General features: G+C 44.8%; 5 protein-coding genes across 8 annotated transcripts; 2 read left to right on the forward strand and 3 right to left on the reverse strand.

Moving 5' to 3' along the window:
* Positions 1-3: 3 nt before the first annotated feature.
* Positions 4-6,330, reverse strand: LOC6534799 (rho-related BTB domain-containing protein 1). 2 transcript variants are annotated; one of them, XM_039373782.2, is made up of 13 exons: positions 5,991-6,330; positions 3,709-3,926; positions 3,542-3,645; positions 3,283-3,480; positions 2,532-3,068; positions 2,212-2,470; positions 2,030-2,143; positions 1,879-1,965; positions 1,735-1,818; positions 1,431-1,673; positions 1,097-1,367; positions 668-821; positions 4-612 (listed from the first exon to the last, which is right to left on the reverse strand). In XM_039373782.2, exons 2-12 carry the CDS (start codon positions 3,895-3,897, stop codon positions 691-693), a joined length of 2,217 nt encoding a protein of 738 aa, XP_039229716.1. In that variant the 5' UTR covers positions 3,898-3,926; positions 5,991-6,330; the 3' UTR covers positions 4-612; positions 668-690. The 2 variants fall into 2 exon arrangements, with proteins under 2 accessions (XP_039229716.1, XP_043062947.1); XM_043207012.1 differs by having other exon boundaries at positions 668-842.
* A 406-nt stretch (positions 6,331-6,736) lies between these two features.
* Positions 6,737-10,915, forward strand: LOC6534800 (insulin-degrading enzyme). 3 transcript variants are annotated; one of them, XM_002095436.4, is made up of 14 exons: positions 6,739-6,975; positions 7,039-7,173; positions 7,232-7,366; positions 7,424-7,694; positions 7,749-7,977; positions 8,032-8,234; positions 8,331-8,416; positions 8,471-8,930; positions 8,987-9,337; positions 9,394-9,625; positions 9,685-9,891; positions 9,950-10,242; positions 10,300-10,509; positions 10,570-10,915. In XM_002095436.4, the coding sequence occupies exons 1-14, from the start codon at positions 6,920-6,922 to the stop codon at positions 10,795-10,797; spliced, it is 3,096 nt and encodes a 1,031-aa protein (XP_002095472.1). In that variant the 5' UTR covers positions 6,739-6,919; the 3' UTR covers positions 10,798-10,915. The 3 variants fall into 3 exon arrangements, with proteins under 3 accessions (XP_039229714.1, XP_002095472.1, XP_015050841.1); XM_015195355.3 differs by having other exon boundaries at positions 6,739-7,173; XM_039373780.2 differs by lacking the exons at positions 9,950-10,242; positions 10,300-10,509; positions 10,570-10,915 and having other exon boundaries at positions 6,737-6,975; positions 9,394-9,507; positions 9,569-9,625; positions 9,685-9,826.
* LOC6534801 lies at positions 10,819-12,208 on the reverse strand. Its single transcript, XM_002095437.3, has 3 exons — positions 11,830-12,208; positions 11,301-11,771; positions 10,819-11,235 (listed from the first exon to the last, which is right to left on the reverse strand). Exons 1-3 carry the CDS (start codon positions 12,065-12,067, stop codon positions 10,889-10,891), a joined length of 1,056 nt encoding a protein of 351 aa, XP_002095473.3. The 5' UTR covers positions 12,068-12,208; the 3' UTR covers positions 10,819-10,888.
* Positions 12,209-12,334: 126 nt separating this feature from the next.
* LOC6534802 (protein inturned) lies at positions 12,335-15,586 on the reverse strand. Its single transcript, XM_002095438.3, has one exon. The coding sequence runs from the start codon at positions 15,209-15,211 to the stop codon at positions 12,608-12,610; it is 2,604 nt and encodes an 867-aa protein (XP_002095474.1). The 5' UTR covers positions 15,212-15,586; the 3' UTR covers positions 12,335-12,607.
* Positions 15,587-16,363: 777 nt separating this feature from the next.
* Positions 16,364-20,357, forward strand: LOC6534803 (toll-like receptor 13). Its single transcript, XM_002095439.4, has 6 exons — positions 16,364-16,940; positions 17,301-17,531; positions 17,632-17,853; positions 18,101-19,719; positions 19,783-19,910; positions 19,967-20,357. The coding sequence occupies exons 1-6, from the start codon at positions 16,646-16,648 to the stop codon at positions 20,172-20,174; spliced, it is 2,703 nt and encodes a 900-aa protein (XP_002095475.1). The 5' UTR covers positions 16,364-16,645; the 3' UTR covers positions 20,175-20,357.
* The last annotated feature ends 237 nt before the right edge of the window (positions 20,358-20,594 follow it).

Below are 20,594 nucleotides of genomic sequence, written 5' to 3' on the forward strand. Positions count from 1 at the left end.
CAATTTGTTCGTAATTGCTTTATTCTATCATTCTGTACAAAATGCGTCCTTATCATAAAGAATTGCTTAGAGCTATGGCTAGACAAATGTTTCCGTAAGTAGGAATTCAAAAATATACATACATACATGTCTTAGGTAAAGGTACAAATATAAGGATATACACATGTCTGTGTCCTTTAGCATTCCACTTTCCATGGAATCGTGCAGAACAAGTTGAGTGTACACCAATATATCGTAAGGCAATACAGCGAAATGCTTCGCATCGCCGAGGTGCATGTGCATACATACTCGTCTATGCTATGCATTATATATAGGCGTATAAATATAAGAAATCCGAAGCACTCTGCAGTATGCTCCTTTGATCTGGGTCGAGCTACGTTGGACTTATTAATCAGTAATCACTAAGGCAAATTTGCGCTCTATATATTGCGTAATGTCAAAAGCAGACGCGCCACTCCTCTCTTCTCTCTCCATTCCCAATCCCTATATCCGACCACGCTAAATCGTATCCTTGAGGTTTGTTATGTATGGATTTGGAAAAGTATCAAAATACTTAAAATCGTACAGATGAAACAGATCAGGACCGGCAGGATCACAATGAAGCGCAGTGATCTGGAAGATCGAATATTGTCATCAAAGAATTCTTACTTTAAAATCATTAACAAACCTTCCTTGTCCTAGGGCTGGGTGTCAGAGATTCAGGTCCATGTCCGCCTCTAAATCAATGTGGTTGAGCGAGTTGCCGGCGCTGTTAAATATCTGATTATCTGCGTTGCTGTTCTCCGTAGTGCCACTCCCATCACCGCTGCGCTTCGATTTACCTAACAGCCAGCAAGAGAATACTTTGACCAAATTTCGCACATTAATATTATGGTGATGGCGTTGTCGTTGTAAATGAGCAAGGAAATCAACAGGAAAGGAAAACAATAACGAGACACCTAGCTACAAATACAAACCGCAGTCGTGATACATACATTATCCTCTATAGCTAGCTGAAACTAAAACCTGAGCTGATCCTCCGACTGGAGTATTGGACTGGGATGTTAAGTGTGGTGGAATGTGGAGCAGATAATTCCGTAAAAGTAGCAACACTTACCGCCCGTGAAGCACAGACAACCCTCGTCATCGCTTGGCGACTCCCGTCTCGAAGTCTTTAGCTTTAGCTCCTTGTTCAACTCGTTCAGGCATCGCTGATAGTAATCATAGTCCTTGAGATACCAGACAGGAGGCCATCGGTGCTCTCGCAAGTACTCCTGATTATCCTGGTGCAGCGCCTTTAGGCCCTTGAGTGAAAACTTACAAATAAGGTTGTAATTGACGCACAGGTATGACATGCACCACTCGGCCAATTGATGTGCGTTGTGCAGCTGAAAGAGACAATATATGGTACTTTGGGAATTATAATAATTATTTAACTGATTGTTCTATACCTTCACTGGCTCCAGTAACTTTAGACAGTGATCCACCGTTTCATTGGTTTCGTTCTGGGAAATCAGAGTGAGATCTTCAATAACGCGGCACTCAACCAGGTTTAGCAGCCGCGGCAGGCAGAGTCTGTTGGCCAGCTCCAACAGATTGAGGCACTTGACGGCCGAGATTGGCGGAATCTGATCAGTGTACAGGTAGCACAGCAGCTTGTGGAATGTGTAAATTGTAACTCCAGGGAATACGATCTTAGGGTTAGGAAAATTATGATAACTATCTTTAGTATAATGGTATTAGGCTCCTTCCTACCACATTGGAATGCGCCTCGCGAAAGTCACCCAACAACATTGCGCGCATGACATCACAACGACCAACTAACACAGCGCGGTGTGCCTGCAATGCAGTAAAGGTATATTTTAAATATTGTGCTTTATAGCAATTAAACAGACAAACCTTCATTAAACCATCATCCAATTCAAAGGTGACATCACTGAAGCACCCGTCACCAATGCAATGCCGTTCCATGCTTTCTTTGATGCGCTAATGTAAAGAAAATTAAATGTTTAGGTCTATATAATGGATATCATAGCATCAATGTGCTTACAAGGCAAATGTGTGGATTTGGCTCATCGCTGGAGTTCTCCATAACGGTTTGAGGCCTGGAAAGTAGCTGAGTTAGTTGCGGCAGTTCTAATAAATCGGCAGCTTCTCTAATTTCCTGTAAGCATAAACAATATATTAATGGGTTAGGTTCTTAAAACTCACTATATTGAAACATGATCCTACCTCCAGATTATTGCAATCCTTGTCAATGGTACCGGTATAAATAAATCTCAGGCACTGATGCACAGCTTGCGGAGATATAAGCTTGCTAAGGGTGACAATTGTCTGCAGACCATTTGTACCCCGATGATTTTCCACGTGCACCAGGCGAATGCTCTGCAGAACCGGATGATGTAGCTCCCGGTACAGATCGTTGGACCGCTTAGACTCCATGAGAGGTAACGCCTGATAACTGGAGCGGCGCTTTAAATGTTCCCACATTCTGCTGAAAAAAAGTGTATTTAAAGACAATGGGTTCACTGAGATCAGGAGGCAACACCCACCGTTGTGTGCGTGATTCGTAGCGGATCAGGGACTCTGTGTCGTCGTTAAAGTCCGCAATGGTGGCCTCCCCGAATGTTGAGCTGACCATGCTAGATTCGCTGCTGCTCCGCCCGCCCATATCAGTCAGCTCAGTGCTAAGCAGGCGCTGGAAGATGCTGGACGCGGCGGCTAGCATGAACCTGTGCACGGCGAACTTGATGCCACCCGCCCCGACCAAAACAAGGTCGGTGTAGGCCTGCGACAGGAACATGTTGTAGATATCCTGCCGATAGTTGCCGACCATGACGGTGACCTCCGGTGGTGGTGGCTTCGGTGGCCGAAACGGGGCTTGCAGCAGGGGCTTCTGTACCTTCTTTAGGTTTGTCATCCAGAAGCGCTGCTGTCGCCGTGCAATCAACGCGGATCGGATGGCATTTTCAAACACCTCATTCACTCCAAAGTAGGTGAACACACTGGTCTCGTAGTAGGCCACTCCCAGCTCTTTGGCGACGGCACGCGCCTCATCCGGCATAACCAGGTCACTCTTCAATGCGGCTCTTTAAAAAAGATTATAGTAACGATTGCTTTTAATTAAGTTAATTTAAATAGAATTTCTCTCAAAATCTTATCAAATGAATTTCTTTAGTATTCAACATTAATTTATATTTTTAGTGTTCTGTAAATATAATCTAAATATAGATTGCTACCCAATGAATAATTGAATTGATTAAAGCTGCACTAAACTGGCTGAAACCTGTTAGCTCTGCATACCGAACAAAGGTTCCCTTCTCGCCGAAATACGAGAGATAGTTCTCGTCGCGATACATGTAGCGCAGGTCGTTCTTGCAGCCAACTAGAATGACAGGAACATCCGGACAAAAGCGGCGAATTTCCGGATACCACATCATCTTGCAGTTGCGCAAGGAAATTGGACTGGCAATGGAAAAGCACAGCAGCACCACATCGGATCTGTAGGTCAAGAATATATATCTTTTTGATTCGTATAGTGAGTTCTGCTATGATTACAAACCTGCCGTATGCGAAACGCCGATCCTTATCGTGGTCACCAAATGTATCCCATAGGCGAAGTGAGACATTCACTCCATCCACCACTTCCCAGGATCGCTCGAGAACCTTTCATATTTTAAGACTCGATTAAATTCAACAATTAGGACTCATTAGAGAATGGTAACCCACATCTTTGTATATGCGATACTGGTCGATAGCCCACACGGTCGGCACGTGTGTGGAGAGGAGCTGGGATAGCGAGACATGTTTGTTGCAGGCCCTCGCGCAGATCAGTCGGGTCTTGCCCACCGCCGTGTCCCCCACCAGGACGCACTTCACCAACTCTTGATGCGGCTGCTCGTTGTCCATTTCGGGCATGCACAAATAGCAGGACACGCTTTTAAAATCTGAAATAAAAAGAATTTTGGATGATTTAATTGGGATTCGAATATATGTATGCTCTCTTGAGGAAAACATTCTCTTAATATAAATAAGTGAACTACGTAGAATTGCTGCCCTAATACTTTTCAATTCTGATAAGGTCTATCGCTGATGCTAAATTCTCGACTTACAATCGACATGCTAATTAGTAAGTCACATAAAATATCGTCTGCATTAACGTTTTGTGTGAAGCAAAATTGTTCTATCTCGTGATTAATTTGATTTTAATCTACATTATTAAGTGCTTCCTAAAATATAAATTATTTATAACAGTCTACGCACTTAGAAAATTCACGTTCAGTGAATATGAATAACTGATCTACATCAATAAACTCTGCACTCGGTGAATACTCAAATTACTAACGTGAAATCTGGTACCTGCTATTCATATATTTATGGGGGATTCGTATCATTTACCGCGAAATCCATTGGATCCCGCAATCGGCGGCTATAAACCGCCATCCAATTCATTGACCCCCGATCCACTTGTCGCGGAGGAAGTTGAAGCCAGTACCTCGGATACGGAGCGATAAGCTCTCTTGGTCTCTAATTGAACCTAATTGGGGCTGCACTAAAAATATCTGCCATCAATCCTCCAGTCGCAATGAGCACGCTTCTTCCTGCGTGGCCCACGCTCCACGGCAATCCATTGTCCGATCTTCCCGACGAGTTGCATTCTATTTTGGGATGCTCTTCAAGCCCAAAACAATAACCATGCAATTGAAGGCATTGTAAGAGGCATTGTACTTTACGTTACTCGTAAAGTAAAAGGGTACAGTCAGGCAGAAGGAAGCGGTTTCGACCATATAAAGTAAATATATTCTTGATCAGGGTCGATAGCCGAGTCGATCTGGCCATGTCCGTCTGTCCGTCCGTCCATATGAAGGTCTATTAGTCTAGTAAATTTCTATCGGTTTGCCAAAAAAAAAACTATTTGCCACGCCCACTCTAACGCCCACAAACAGCCAAAAACTGTCGTTGTGTTGAAATTTCCACCTTGCACTTCCACTAGCTGAGTAGCGGGTGTCAGATAGTCGGGAAACTCAATTATAGCATTCTCTCTTGTTTATAATGTATCTGTACAATAGATTAGAGACCTTGGAATCCCTTCAAAGGGAAAGAGAATCAAATGTAGATTGCGAAGAAAGCATTTGAAAATATTCTTGAAATCAGACATGGCTTCTTGTAAATGTAGCTGTATAATTTACATTTCTGAAAAGAAGAACACTGACCGATTTGCAATTTGGATTGTTCTTGTAGAAATACTTCTAAAAATATATTATTAAACAAAGTGAAGCCAAGCGAAATAACTAAGTTTTAAAGGTGATAAACATGTAGTTTTTGAAGATTGAAAATGTAAATATGCAGAAGGTAAAGAACCCATGATAATCATTTGAAAATATACTCTTACTATAGCATAAAACTTGACCGATTTTTGCCATTTCTTAAAGGTTAACTGGTACCTTAGTTTTTAGTTTTTATTGTAAAATATTTCCACAAACCATTATCTTTTAATAACCATCTTAGCACACGAAAACTAAGTTTATTTACGGACAGGAGCCAAGTGTTTTCTCATGCGAGGTGTGAACCTGTGGGGTAATTAGGCTCTTTGATTCACGAGTACTTGCAAAGCACGCCAGCATATTAGTATTATTAACGAACTTTGGGCTGCTTTGTTATGTCTGGGAGTCTCCTTTCTTCAATTTTGCTAGCTTATTGATTTTCTCGTGCCATTGCAAAACGGCCACAAATACCGTTACCAAACACACACACCAACACTCGCACACAGGAGGCACAGGGACTTTTAAGAGGGCATCTTGAAGTTCCTACTTGCCATTCCGGTAAACTTGGCCCATTTTGAGGACCAGAGAACGAGGAGAAAAATCGTTGAGCACTTGTACTTTTTCGCGATGGAACGTATTTTAGTGGGTAAACAATTTGATTAGAACCTAATTCGACTGCTGGTCGAAGGGGAAACACAGAATTCACGAATTCATGAATCTCCGCGGACTTAGCACTGCAACACTCACCTCTGAAAACGGCTGATCCCACGGATTGCACGGATTTGCCTCAATGTTCTTACTTTTGCGTATTGCACTTATCAACACGCACACCAAAGCACGGCATTTTACAACAATTTGCATTTATTTCTGCACCCACACACCGATGGCGACGCAGTTTGTGGTTCGCAACACGCGCAATCTTTTCGGCTGGCACAACTTTGGCATCGCTGCGAGATGGTTGCCGACGACGGCGAATAAAAGGTGCTCGCTGGTCAGGTGCACTATCAATAAAATTAAAAATAATAAAATGCAGTTACAGCCCGCAATTCTTCTACGCGCTTTGACGGTAGCCGACCAGTGTTGGACTACGGTGGTGGATGGTCGCGGAGTGTTGCCAGATGGCCAAAGCACGACATTTCGCGGAATATTTATTTTTATAATGACTTTGCAGGGCTGCCCAATATTTATTATATGTTATGTCGTTAAATTATTAAAATTAATTATTAAAATTAAGCAGCTTAAATGCATTTTGAACCTATTACAATCAAAATTAACAATTTGGAGTAAAAATCATCATCTGAAACTAATTAAATTTATAAATATTTATATTTATTAATTCATTAATTTCATATTTGAAAATAAGCTTACCCAGGAACATTTTGTATACTTTCTTCAATTCTGAAATCTTGAACCACTGATAAAATAAACGACCTGGCAACGCTTTGAACTAGTTCTGTCTACGCGGTGCGTTGGCAACCCTGCGAACAGATGATTATTTACTCTTTTAGTTGTTGCGAAACTAGTTAGAATTTATTTTTCGGGCCAAAGAGCAATTAAAATTGATTGAACGCGAACACGACCGACTCGGTTACCTACTCCGCCCACTTTCGAAATTTTTAACGTACGGGCGCTAAGTTAAGCCGGAGTTGCGTCCTTAAAAGTATTTCACAAACTCAATGTATCTTACGTGCAGAAAATCGATTTTTGCCTTAACAGCGGTTTTTGGTCGACGGTTGGCAGCAATAAATCCAATTTCCGCCAACGGACACCACTAAATAGCAATTATTTCGCACAGGTCAAGTGCGTTGAGGGCCAGCATTTCAGTAACACATCGATCTATTGGAACGTTTACTAAACCCAAGATGACAATAGCTGAGAGCTCGCAAAAGTCCGCAACCAGAAAACCAGACAGCATGGAGCCCATATTGAGGTAATTGCGAGTTACACGTCTTTGAGGTCGTCTAAAGGCAATGAGTCATCTCTTATAGGCTGAACAACATTGAAAAGTCGCTGCAGGACACACGCGACTACCGGGGATTGCAACTCGAAAATGGACTGAAGGTCCTGCTTATCAGCGATCCCAACACAGATGTCTCGGCTGCAGCTCTCTCCGTGCAAGTGGGGTAAATAAGTTTAAATGTTCCCTCAATGTTCGCCTCTAATAGCTGTGCCCATGACAGCCACATGTCAGATCCCACGAACCTGCCTGGATTGGCCCACTTTTGCGAGCACATGCTGTTCCTGGGCACCGAGAAGTATCCCCATGAGAATGGCTACACCACTTACCTTTCGCAGAGCGGCGGAAGCAGCAACGCCGCCACCTATCCCCTGATGACAAAGTACCACTTCCATGTGGCGCCGGACAAGTTAGATGGAGCATTAGATCGCTTCGCGCAGTTCTTCATAGCACCCTTGTTCACGCCCAGCGCCACAGAGCGGGAAATCAATGCGGTATATAATCTCATCAGATAAATTGCTTTCAGAAATAAGAGGGTTTCATTGCAGGTAAACTCCGAGCACGAAAAAAACCTGCCCAGCGATCTGTGGCGAATCAAGCAGGTGAACCGTCACCTGGCCAAGTCGGATCATGCCTACAGCAAGTTTGGTAGCGGCAACAAGACCACCCTTTCCGAAATACCCAAGTCCAAGAACATAGATGTGCGGGATGAGTTGCTTAAGTTCCACAAGCAGTGGTACTCCGCCAACATAATGTGCCTGGCTGTCATTGGAAAAGGTTTGTTATTATGGTTTCTGTCGTTAGTGCTAATAACTAATCAATCTCCGACAGAATCTTTGGACGAACTGGAGAGTATGGTATTGGAGAAGTTCTCGGAAATCGAGAACAAAAACGTCGAGGTTCCAGATTGGCCACGCCATCCCTACGCCGAGGAGCGCTATGGACAAAAAGTGAAAATAGTGCCTATCAAAGACATCCGATCGCTGACGATAAGCTTTACCACAGACGATTTGACGCAGTTCTACAAGTCAGGCGTAAGTTTTAGGAACCACTGCGATGTGGCTACGGATCAATCAGAGGATTGCCAAAAAGCTCTTCTATGGCTTACTTTTCCTTTTGTTTTGTTATAGCCCGATAACTATTTGACGCACCTCATCGGTCACGAGGGCAAGGGCAGCATTTTATCCGAGCTGCGACGTCTGGGCTGGTGCAATGAGTAAGTTCGTTAAGATCACCGATTTTAGAGATGATAAATCTATTCTATTTGCAGTCTTATGGCCGGGCATCAGAACACACAAAACGGATTTGGGTTCTTCGATATTGTCGTCGACTTGACGCAAGAGGGTTTGGAACACGTGGATGACATAGTTAAGATCGTGTTTCAGTACTTGGAAATGCTGCGAAAAGAGGGTCCCAAGAAGTGGATATTTGACGAGTGCGTTAAACTCAACGAAATGAGATTCCGCTTCAAGGAAAAGGAGCAGCCGGAGAGTTTAGTCACACATGCCGTCTCGTCGATGCAAATATTTCCCCTGGAGGAGGTACTTATTGCTCCATATCTGAGCAACGAATGGCGTCCAGACCTCATTAAAGGCTTATTGGATGAGCTGGTTCCATCCAAAAGCCGAATAGTAATGGTAAGCCAGAGCTTTGAGCAAGATTGCGACTTAGCGGAGCCCTACTATAAAACCAAGTACGGCGTTAAGCGCGTGGCCAAGGATACAGTGCAAGTAAGTCTTATTGTATTTCACAACTCCTTAAAAAAATAACCTTTAAATATTTGTAGTGTTGGGAGAATTGTGAACTCAACGAGAACCTTAAACTGGCGCTGCCAAACAGCTTCATACCAACAAACTTTGATATTTCCGAGGTTCCAGCCGATGCTCCCAAACATCCCACTATTATTATGGATACCCCAATTTTAAGGGTTTGGCATAAGCAGGACAATCAGTTCAATAAACCCAAGGCATGCATGACGTTCGACATGTCCAATCCGATAGCTTATCTAGATCCCCTGAACTGTAATCTGAACCATATGATGGTGATGCTGCTGAAGGATCAGCTCAACGAGTACTTATACGATGCAGAGCTAGCCAGTTTGAAGCTTAGTGTGATGGGAAAGACGTGCGGCATCGATGTGAGAAGACGTAACTCTTCCTAACTTTCAAATTGCTAAATGTTTTTCCCTTTCAGTTCACCATTCGAGGTTTTAGTGACAAACAGGTGGTGCTGTTGGAGAAGCTGTTAGATCACCTTTTTGACTTTTCCATCGATGAGAAACGTTTTGACATCCTTAAGGAGGAATACGTACGTTCACTGAAAAACTTTAAGGCTGAGCAACCATATCAGCATTCCATATACTATTTAGCTTTGTTGTTAACTGAAAATGCGTGGGCCAATGTGGAGCTGTTAGACGCTATGGAACGTAAGATATTAGCTGGGACTAACTAGAAAATAAGTTTATTAATAAGCACTCTTTTATAGTTGTCACGTACGATAGAGTGTTGAACTTTGCTAGGGAGTTCTTCCAGCGCCTGCACACAGAGTGCTTTATTTTTGGCAATGTGACCAAGCAGCAGGCCACGGACATCGCGGGACGAGTTAATACTCGCCTGGAGGCTACTAATGCGTCAAAGCTTCCCATTTTGGCGCGGCAAATGCTAAAAAAGCGAGAGTATAAGCTGCTTGCGGGTATGTCAAAATATTGCTCAATAATTTTTAACCAATTATGAATTGTGTTCTATTAAAGGCGACAGCTACTTATTTGAGAAGGAGAACGAGTTCCATAAGAGCTCCTGCACACAGCTTTACCTGCAATGCGGCGCACAAACAGATCACACAAACATAATGGTGAACCTGGTTTCCCAGGTGCTCTCGGAACCTTGCTACGATTGCCTTCGCACAAAGGAACAGCTGGGCTACATCGTGTTTAGCGGAGTGCGTAAGGTGAATGGAGCAAATGGCATACGTATCATTGTGCAGTCAGCAAAGCACCCGTCCTTTGTCGAAGATCGTATTGAAAACTTTCTGCAAACTTATTTGGTAATAACACGATTGTCTATTGTATAAATTGTATAAACTAATTTTTGATATCTTCAGCAAGTAATTGAGGATATGCCATTGGATGAGTTTGAACGGCACAAGGAGGCTTTGGCCGTGAAAAAGCTGGAAAAGCCTAAGACCATATTCCAGCAATTCAGCCAGTTTTATGGCGAAATAGCCATGCAGACGTATCACTTTGAAAGAGAGGAAGCTGAGGTAGCAATACTCCGTAAGATCAGCAAGGCCGACTTTGTAGAATACTTCAAGGTGAGAGCATATGGTTCTTTACAAGTTCTTTTTGTCTAAAAAACCTGCTTCTATTTCCAGAAATTTATCGCAAAAGATGGTGAAGAGCGACGCGTTTTGTCCGTACACATTGTATCCCAGCAAACCGACGACAATGCCACGACAGAAGCGGAGCCCTTGGAGATCACAAACATGGAGCGTCATAAACCAATCAGCGATATTGTAACCTTTAAGTCGTGCAAGGAGCTCTACCCCATCGCTCTGCCATTCCTTGACATAAAGGCAAAGGGAGCACGCAGCAAGCTTTAAGCTGCAATAAGGATATTGAGGTTTTCTTAATAGGACATGGTTTTGGTCTCTCTTTGTTTTAATTGCTCCGATACAAACGTTGTTCTGTCATTCACAAATATAAAAGAATCTGAATCAATAGCGCATTTTGCTTGATGTAAGAGCTACCGAGGAGCACGCTGTTTGGGATGGAGAAGCCCATGTCCAGCTTGTTCAGCACCTGTGAACTCAGATCTTGCGTTCTTCGGTGGGTATGACTTTGATCCAGTATGGAAATTTTGTGCTTCAGCTGGATGTCTTCGGTCCACTTAGTATTCTGGAAAATTCCGTCCATTTCTAACAAGATGTTGTTGCTTTGGCCAGGGTTAGATTTCGGATTAAAGATGCCATATCCTAGTTGCAGGTTCAGCAGTTCGCGATTCATGTGATGGAAAGTGCACTTTAGTTGTAGGGACTTTCCTGCAATGGGAATATAAAGAAATTAGAAATAATACTCTGAAAATCCATCCCAATTACTGATGTACCTTTAAAGCTGAATATTGGGCTACTGGCAGTGGCCAATTTTGGTGCTTTGATAAGTTCTGTGACGTTCTCCAACTTCCAATAGTAAGTGAACAACTTTACATCTTGATCGGCCAGCACAGTATTGTTAAATTTATCGACTTCAGTTTCCCGAGCTCCCAGATTTGCGTTTGACTCCAAGTTTTTCAGGGTGGGCGTCTTCTTGAGTCCAAAGTCTGGAGCAACTTCGTTTTCTTCGGCTTTCAAATTGGTTGCATTGGAAGGCTTCTTGGGAGGTTCAATTGGCTTAAAGATTTGCGTCACAGCGGCTGTGATTGGCCTCATAGTCGGGGGTGGAGTGGGCAGAGATGTGGAAAGGGCAGTATTGAGTTTAAGTCCATTTGCCTTGGCTAGGTGCACCAAAATCAGTTTCATTACTCGAAGCTCTTCGTAGAGTTTGTTCTCCAGACTCCGGAAGGCCATGTTCATTTCATCTGCAGATAAACCATAAATAATTTCAAGATCAAACTGGTAAGGGACCACTGGACCCACCTGATCCACACACTCCCTTAAGGGTTTTTGTGGTGACAGCCTCGGCAGATGCCCTTACCTCGCCGGCAGTCACAGTGCAAACAGCCTTTTGCACTTCGCTGGGTAACTTTGGAGCAGTTTCGGTATCCGAGGAATTCCCAGTGACGTTGAACAGACCGCTGCCCGATTCCTCCGCTATGGCCGTCACCGTGGAGGAGAGAATAAAGCACAGCAACCACGTAGCTGTCATCTTATCCATCCACCAAGAAACCTCTTTTGTTGGAACACCCAAACAGAACTGTCGACGGCTATTCGTATTTTGAGAATTTGGCAAAGACTGAGTATTTGGGGAGCACCACCTTGAGCCACTCGTTCACGTGGATTTATTGCTCGGCGTGTCTCTTGTCTTTTGGTGCGTGGAACTACTTTTAGATTAGGACCCTCCTACCGAACTCTAAAAATAGTGGACAGTTTTGATGGCTTCTCTAGTTTGAACTATGAATGAATGAAACACATTCGCACGATGTTTGTGTTCTTGTGGAAATAGCTATTTATTCGCTGCGTTTCAAAAGAAATATACATTTTTTTCAATTTCTGAGTTTTGGCAGAGCTTGCGCTAAGAAATTGCACTTCCCTTAATTCTGACGTTTTTGTAGTGGAATTTGTAAAATATATTAATTATATATATTGCCTAAGTTTTTGGAATTTTATATTTATCGCAAGAATTCGACAGATTAAAGTTTTGGTTGATATAAATTAGCAATCCCACTATCTAAGTTGTTAGTGTTCTTCCAAAAAGTTATCCCATGGAGAAAAAGGACAATCGGAAGGCCATTTCGACTATATTCTGGGGAACATCGGATCGGTGACACACGTAGACCTCCTTGGCTGGCGACTGGAAGAGGCGACCAACCACAACGAAGCGACTGCTTGTCGAGGACTGCGATTGCCCGTCGGTCTTGGTTTGCGGACTGACCTCGAGGGTCATGCCGTGCTCCTTGACCAGCGACACTGTGTGGTTACTGTGGCCGTTTGAGTTTGGCTGTGCCCTCGAGGATTCCGATAGCTGCCTGCGATAGTGCTTGGATTTCTCCAGCACGGCGTGGATTATGTGACACGCCTGACGAATCTCGGAGAGGTAGTGGGAGTTCTCGGAGCTGTCGCTAAATGGTGCAAACAAGGACCCATTAGCTATGTCGATGTAGACGTAGTGCAGGACGGAATTCTTCCAGCCAGCGGATATCTTGACCGGCACCACGTTGTTGATCTCCTTCCACATGGACTCCGTCATCTGGCTCTGATTGTGACTCTCGGCCCCGAGATTTAGTCCATAATGGAGTGGATGCTGTACGGCGAAGTTCTCCCAATCGGAACCGCTGTCCGAATCCTCGGCAGCACCATGGATGGGGGTTAACCGCCTGCGGCAGGATTCGTCCTCGCTGGGAGTCAGACTGTGTATGGAAGACCCACCCAAGGAGGAGCACAGTTGGGCCTCCTCTTCCACCGATGGACTCAGTACGGTGAGCTTCTGCTTAAGAAAGGACTCCAGTCGGTTGTTCGGCTCCTTCTCCTGATCCCTGGTCTCGATGGCAGAAGCGTCCAGCACCTCGGGTCTCTTATTGGAAACGGACCAGAACATGGCCAGGGATTCTATGCCGCATTGCACAAGGTGGTCCAGCGTCTCCTGAATCTCCTCGATGTAGAAGAGCGATGGACCCACCACCGCATCAGGAGCCATGTCCGGAGCATCAAAGATCTTTAAGATCACAGCCAGACTCAAGTGGTTCTTGGTGCAGATTGTGAGGAAATATCGCCCTGTGGCACTGGGCAACACTATCTCCTCCCACACGTACATCTCGCGAACTTTAATTCCCGGAGCAGCCCCGAGCAACTCGAAGATCCCTCGGCAGCGCAGGAATCCCTCTACACTCACCCTCACTTCCGGTGGCAGCAGGCTGGCCACCAGGAATCCATCGTAGTACAGCGCACTTCCGTAGATGAAGAACTCGCGGTGAGTGGTAAGTGGCTCATCGTTCCAATTGCGATAATCCATGGCCTCCATTTCACTCAGAGCATCAAAGATGCGCAGCTGCGCTTCCTTGGGCAGCGGTAGGCTGCGGGATTGGCCCAGGAGCTCTTCGAAACGAATATGCCCTTGACATCCGGCTACGAGCCGGATCCTTTGGATTTCACAAAAGTGTCGCAGGAAAAGCCTCAGTTTCGAACTAATGCCCGGCTCCTCCTCCCGATTGAAGCTCTCCAGGACCAAGCCCGGCAGAGAGAAGCGTATGTATCCTATCAGCTCATCCGATCGCAGGCTGCACTCCGCTGCGCTGCAGAGTCCTCCGGCGTAGGCGAAGAGGACTAGGAACCCATTCAGGCGTCGGTAGTTGACGTGGTATTGCACCTGGTCCACCAGGAGCCGCGAACTCAACGGTTGGGTGTGCAGTTCACTGAGAACGGCGTGCAGGGTGAGGAAACTCCCACGGGCCTTAAATAGGAAGTTGTCGGGGATTTCCGGAAAGTAGTACAAGGAATCCTGTTGCTGCTCATGCTGATAGCACTCCGGTGGGAGTAGCAGCATAGCAAAGGGCATTTTTATGTCCGCGGAACTTCCGGAACTGCCGAAATTCCCCTCCGTTATCAGCATCTGCTCAAACTTCTCCGTGAACATGGGAAAGTTCTCCACTTTGCACACCTGATCCTCTTGAGTATTTGGATTGTAGCCCGGATCGGTGGGAGAAACTGCACTGGCCGCACCGCAGGATTGAAAGCCTAGGCACACCTGAGTGGGCTCCACGAACTGCTGGAGCAGCTCATCCACATTGCTGGCATACAACTCTATGCCATTCAGGGATCGAAACCAATCTCCCCGTTTAATGCCGTGCGGCAGGGCACTTAGATCGTGAACGAAACCATCGACCATCAGGCATTCTGGTTGATCCGGAAAGGGCAGCACCCGGAAGCCCAGTATGGACTCCACCGCCGTGGACCGTCGTCCGAAACGGAACCGATCGGCGGCTGTGATAACCAGATCCAGTTTCTTGGGATCGGGGGCAGCCGTCTTGAACTGCGAGAATCGGAACTCTTGCGGCTCTGTCTGGGTATCCAACTGGCTCTGACCGTGGGACTGGTTTTGGTTGTGACTCTGATTATTGCTGTGCGGCTGGCGACGCGACGACTTCTTTCCCAGGCGCAGCGATCGGCGCATGAACTCCACCCGCCGCTCCGCCGAGACGCCAGTCTTCTCATTTCTCACATACTCCATGTAGAAGAGACTCCCGTCAGTGGTCACGTACTCCTCCCAGTTGGCCAGGTCGCTGCCATCGCTGTACGAGTTGCTCAGCGAGGAGTTCGAACTGGAGAAGGCCTCCGAGGCCAGGCTGCCCGGCGACTTGCGCATAGTTCAGCGGGAACTATAGATATCTGGATATATAGTGGCCTAGTATTCCAGGTACAAACTCAACTTTCTTCCGCCGATCGATACCGCCCCAGCTCAGCTCTGAATGTCGACTGAAAGCCGCGGTCCGACTTCAGCACTCAAAACCAGTTTCTGATTGAGCTCTGGGTCCGCCCAGCCCCTACCACTCCACTCAAATTCCAGCGGGAAACGATCCGATCCACTCTCTTTTTGATCTGGTTCTCTATTAGCCAGGGGAAACTCAAAACCTACCATGGGGTTGCCTATCGGTTAAGAAAGGTATAGCTGAAATAACACAAGAACTATATTCTTTTCTTTTCTTAAATGTTTGCATTTAAAAAGTAGACTACAATTTAATTTGCTGAATTAGACCTATTAAACTATATTTTCTTCTTTCTTTATTTTTGCTTTATTTCGCTATCGGTGTGATATTGAATTAGAATAATAATCATGGAAACTCCTTATAACTCGTATTAAATATTTAGCGGACCTTAAAGCGATATTGACATTGACGTGCTATTATAAGGATTGCGTTATCAACGGAAGATGAGTAAGATGATGTTTCCTCAATGAAAGTCCGATGATCATTTGTTTTACTCATAGAAGGCTACCGCAGAAGCCCTATCTCCAAATAAATACTTTTACGGCCAATAACCTACGTATATGATATGAAGGGAATTGATATAATTGATTGGGCATTTATACCGCCTGTGTTTTAGTGGCTAGCTTTACCTATCGCCGATGTGCTGGGAATCTAAGATTTGCCAAGTGATTTGTCTTATCGGTCCCGAATGGACATCGTAAATCAAGGCTTTTCTGGCTGCAAATGCCAAGCACTTGAACAAAGCACTACAACAAAGTTTGTTTTACTAAATTTATGTGCTGGCCAAAAACGAGCCGTCACTATATCTGTTGATCCAGAGCACCGATCCCAGTGAAGTGGTAATAGCCGTATTCCGACGACCAGATAATTATCCGATAAGGAACTCGGCGTGGGCGTGAGGCGGGACGCTCACTGCCACCGAAAAAGCGATACGCTGATAGTCCCGGGCCATCCATGGGAAGATACTGCCAAAATTGATAAGCCATATCATGGCAGAATTAGCTGCACATATGTACCGCTGCTACCAATCATTTAGGCTGACCAATAGAGCAGGCTAGTCCTCCAGCCAGTCCATTGCTGGAATCCGAGGCGAGTGTTTCGCTCAACCACAAATATAGTAATTCGCGGGAGAAGTTAACTCGCGGTTAACTATCACAAAATGTGGCTTCGATTTCGGAATAACCAGTGAAACTGAATGAGTGGCTAAAAATTGTGTAGAACGCGATTATCCGTGCGATTGTGAAATCAAACAGCTGTCAAATCTTATTTATAATCCCCCTTTACAAGCAGTATAAGTGCGCAATTTGGTGAACATGTCTCCAAAAAGCATTCTGGATGTGATCGTATTATTATGCCTGCTCCTCGGAAACATAAAGGATATATCCTCCGAGTATTCGATCCAGGACGGGCTGATAATAGAACCAGACTCAGCCACAACATCAAGTGAAGAGGCCGAAGAGTTCAGCCAGGAGAGAACTGACCTCAAGTCCCTCATGTTGAAATACGAGTCGGATGACGGCAACAGTTGTCTCTTGGACATGATCAAGGACGAGGTGATATGGTGGCTCTTTCCCAACGGCACCCTCAAGGAGGGCACCAAAAAATACGGTAAGTATTGTATTGTACCCATATGTATATGTACCCAATAAAAAATCGCTGCCTAGGCTTGAGTTTGAGTTTGATTGAGCATTGTTAACAGCACTTAACGTGATATATATTTTCACGCTTCCGGCAACGCGGATCGACTGATGATAGAAGCTTTTTGGTGTTAGGCTACGGCCTTATCTTTAAGAGCTTGGCATAACTGGTGGTTTGGGTGGATTTGGCGAAGCTATTCGCTACTATCTGGATCTGCGCGATAATAGATTGTATCTTTTTGAATGTTTACACCCGCCACTTGTAGAATTTAGCCTGTAAGCCAATAGGACTCCGATGAAAATGATTGTAAATATAATTACTTATTTACAGCGAACAAAATGTATTTGGATCTATCCCACGGCAACATAAATGAGGACACTGACTTGTTGCGTGAGGCGAAACTAGCGAGGAAGTTTGTCATTTGGAGGACAGAAGTCTTTTCGGCCGCCTTTAATACGTTGACTGCAGCTCCGTTCAGGACCCTCTACTCCATGAGGGATTCCCTAAAGCTTTTATCGCTGCGAGGGAACAATTTCGCTGAACTGATTCCAGATGCCGAAGGTAAGGTTGCTCGAGATGGTTATACCATTCAGTCAGTTCTGAGATCCCGAATCGCAATGGCACCCGATTTCTGATGTCCAGTTTCCATTCGCCATTTCAGCCTTTGCTCGATTTGTAAACGAGTCCCGCTTGGAGGCTAGTAACAATGTACCACACCATTGCGATCTACTACTTCTACACAATACCACCGATCTGTATGATCGGGAGTGCTTTCTTTACTTTCAAAACAACACAAACAAGGCACACTCAGTCACAGCCAGTACAAACTATACGAACTATATTAAGGTCTTGAAAGATCGGTTCGATCAGCACGGAAGTTCATGTAAGATCTCATCTCAAACACAATTACACAGCAAAGACATTTTCCTCCAAAATTCTCATGTCACAACTAATCGCACCTTGGTATCTTATCATATTAAGCTCATATGTTCCTGCAACATGTTTTCACATTAATTTTTACTTTAAAACCCTAGATATCGTTAGTAGTAGGGGATTTATGTTTAGACACCATGGTTTAAAAAAAGGCGTCTTTAGTTTTCTAACACGTACATTCTATATCTATTCCCCAGCTCAATCTATAGCCTGGGCCACTTTCCCTAAGATGCCCCGACTGGTGGAGCTGGACATCAGCAACTGCAGCATCGAGTACGTGAGCAAGGAGGCTTTCCAGAACGTCAGTAATCTGCGCCGGATCTTCATGTCGGACAACAAGATCATGACGATAAGTCACGACACATTCTACTACGTCCAGGGAGTGCAGTATCTAGACCTGTCATTCACCAACTTCCTGACCTACAGCTACCAACTGCAGTTGCCCACTCTGGAAATGGCCTTAAGTCTGATATACGGCCTAAAGATCCAGCAGAATGTGTTCAAGTATTTGCCGGAACTGATTTACCTGGACCTCTCCCACTCGAAGATGACCAGGAATAGTGCGGTGGCTTTTGCTCATCTGGGGGATAAGCTGAAGTTCCTCAGTCTGTGCTACACCGCCATTCCCATGGTGAGCAGTACCATCTTCAAGAATACGGTGCTAGAGGGTCTCGACTTGTCCGGAAATCCCTACCTATCCTACAACATCATCGACGATGCCTTCAATGGCATTGCTGGCACACTAAAATATTTGTACTTCGAGCGATCAAATATTAAGGATTTGGAGTGGTCCAAGTCGCTGAAGAAGCTACAGGTGTTGGGTCTCGCGGGCAACAACATTAACGCTCTTACTCCGGCCATGTTTCAGTCTCTGGAGTCCTTGGAGATCCTCGACTTGAGCTCGAACCATGTGGGCAACTGGTACCGCAGTGCCTTCCACAACAACTCCGCCCTGAGGGTTTTGAACCTGAGGAGCAACACCATCAACATGCTGTCCAACGAGATGCTGAAGGACTTCGAGCGATTGGATTACCTTAGCCTGGGGGACAACGACTTCATTTGTGACTGCCATTTGAGAGCGGTGGTGGAGGTGGCGGCTGGCAACAATAAAGACGCAGATTGCTCCTATAAGCTACTAAACTATAGTCAAAATGCTGTAGGTGAGGAAGTAATATCTCTGGCGGAATCGCTGATTATAGATCGCAAGCTGTGGCAGAGTCGCTATATTCCCTGGCTGCAGAGGAGTTACTCCAACATAAGGGATTTCAATCGAGCGAATCATATATTCAGACTGCGCTTCTCCTCCGAGGATTACATGATGGCCAAGTGCTCCGTGGCCCAGCCCTATCACTTAGAGAACCCTGCCGGAGATCTTACCCTGAAGTTTCAGTTGCTAGACTACGAGGCCAGCCAGTACTACTGCTTCAACAACACCGATCAGCTCCAGGTGGATGAGCTCAACTGCCAGATCAGGTCGATGAGTGACCTCACCGAGGACTTGCACCGCGTTACGAACACAGTGATCGCGGTCGTGGGCAGTATAGTTGGCGCTTGCGTCCTGGGATTTATAATTTATCTGAAGCGCTGGCACATCCACTACTATTACTCTTCCCTCAAGTCCGCTGCCCTGTTGTCCAGCGCCTCAAAGGAGTCGGTGGATAACTTCACCCACATATCCCAGAGAGATCCCAGTGCCGTCTACGATATCTTCATCAGCTATTGCCAAAATGATCGTTCCTGGGTGCTCAATGAACTGCTGCCGAACGTGGAGGAAACAGGGGATGTGTCCATTTGTCTGCATGAACGAGATTTTCAGGTACAGACTATTTAACTTACTAACGATGTAAAAACCGTTCTAATTCATTGCGCTCACACTCAGATTGGAGTAACCATCCTGGACAACATCATCTCCTGCATGGACCGCTCTTATTCCCTAATGCTGATCATATCCTCCAAGTTCTTGTTAAGTCATTGGTGTCAATTTGAAATGTATTTGGCGCAGCATCGGTATAGAAGCTTTACCTTTAATATAACTTCACCATACATGTGTACATATATTGCAGAATCTTTGAGGTCAGCAAGGAGCACTTGATCCTGGTTTTCCTAGAGGATATTCCACGAAGAAAGCGACCCAAGACTTTGCAATACCTAATGGATGTGAAAACGTATATAAAGTGGCCGACGGCCAAGGAGGATCGGAAGCTGTTTTGGAAACGTTTGAGGAGGTCCCTGGACGTCATAGGGATCAGTTCCAGAGAGATGAATGTTTAGAAAACAATTTTTTAATGTTATCCCGAGCGTTCTAGTCAGTTGTGCAAGTACCTGATATAGTATATAAAAAACTGCATTACACTTTGATGACAAAGACAGTTTCCCTACACTAAATAATATTAGGCATAGTGTATACATGTTATATTAATAAATAAAGAGGTATATTATTGTAGGAACTTAAAAGGTTGATGTTTTTCAAATATCTCGACAATGGCAACATGCGGATTTTAATTCATTTTAACCCAAAGGCTGGCCAGCAAGTGACACACAATACCTTAATACCAATTTGAGTTGTAAAAACAATTGAAAAAGTATAATAATAAAATCAAATCATAATAATAAATCCCCATTCATCGATAATGAGTTAAAAACTATCGATAGCAACTGAAACAGCTGATAATGCAATCGGTATTTTACGCG

The sequence above is a fragment of the Drosophila yakuba genome, chromosome 3L (genome assembly GCF_016746365.2).
Source record: "Drosophila yakuba strain Tai18E2 chromosome 3L, Prin_Dyak_Tai18E2_2.1, whole genome shotgun sequence".
In the NCBI taxonomy this organism is placed as follows: domain Eukaryota; kingdom Metazoa; phylum Arthropoda; class Insecta; order Diptera; family Drosophilidae; genus Drosophila; species Drosophila yakuba.

Coding starts and splice junctions, on each gene's coding strand:
- LOC6534802 (XM_002095438.3), bottom strand. CDS start 15,211: ATGCGCAAGTCGCCGGGCAGCCTGGCCTCGGAGGCCTTCTCCAGTTCG.
- LOC6534803 (XM_002095439.4), top strand. CDS start 16,646: ATGTCTCCAAAAAGCATTCTGGATGTGATCGTATTATTATGCCTGCTC. Junction 17,854..18,100: donor CGATCAGCACGGAAGTTCAT/GTAAGATCTCAT, acceptor TCTATTCCCCAG/CTCAATCTATAGCCTGGGCC. Junction 19,911..19,966: donor ATGTATTTGGCGCAGCATCG/GTATAGAAGCTT, acceptor CATATATTGCAG/AATCTTTGAGGTCAGCAAGG.
- LOC6534799 (XM_043207012.1), bottom strand. CDS start 3,897: ATGCCCGAAATGGACAACGAGCAGCCGCATCAAGAGTTGGTGAAGTGC. Junction 1,368..1,430: donor AGTTACTGGAGCCAGTGAAG/GTATAGAACAAT, acceptor TGTCTCTTTCAG/CTGCACAACGCACATCAATT. Junction 843..1,096: donor TTGTCTGTGCTTCACGGGCG/GTAAGTGTTGCT, acceptor ATTTGGTCAAAG/TATTCTCTTGCTGGCTGTTA.
- LOC6534801 (XM_002095437.3), bottom strand. CDS start 12,067: ATGGATAAGATGACAGCTACGTGGTTGCTGTGCTTTATTCTCTCCTCC. Junction 11,772..11,829: donor TAAGGGAGTGTGTGGATCAG/GTGGGTCCAGTG, acceptor GTTTATCTGCAG/ATGAAATGAACATGGCCTTC. Junction 11,236..11,300: donor CCCAATATTCAGCTTTAAAG/GTACATCAGTAA, acceptor TTCCCATTGCAG/GAAAGTCCCTACAACTAAAG.
- LOC6534800 (XM_002095436.4), top strand. CDS start 6,920: ATGTATCTTACGTGCAGAAAATCGATTTTTGCCTTAACAGCGGTTTTT. Junction 7,367..7,423: donor GCTCTCTCCGTGCAAGTGGG/GTAAATAAGTTT, acceptor TGCCCATGACAG/CCACATGTCAGATCCCACGA. Junction 8,417..8,470: donor CGTCTGGGCTGGTGCAATGA/GTAAGTTCGTTA, acceptor TTCTATTTGCAG/TCTTATGGCCGGGCATCAGA.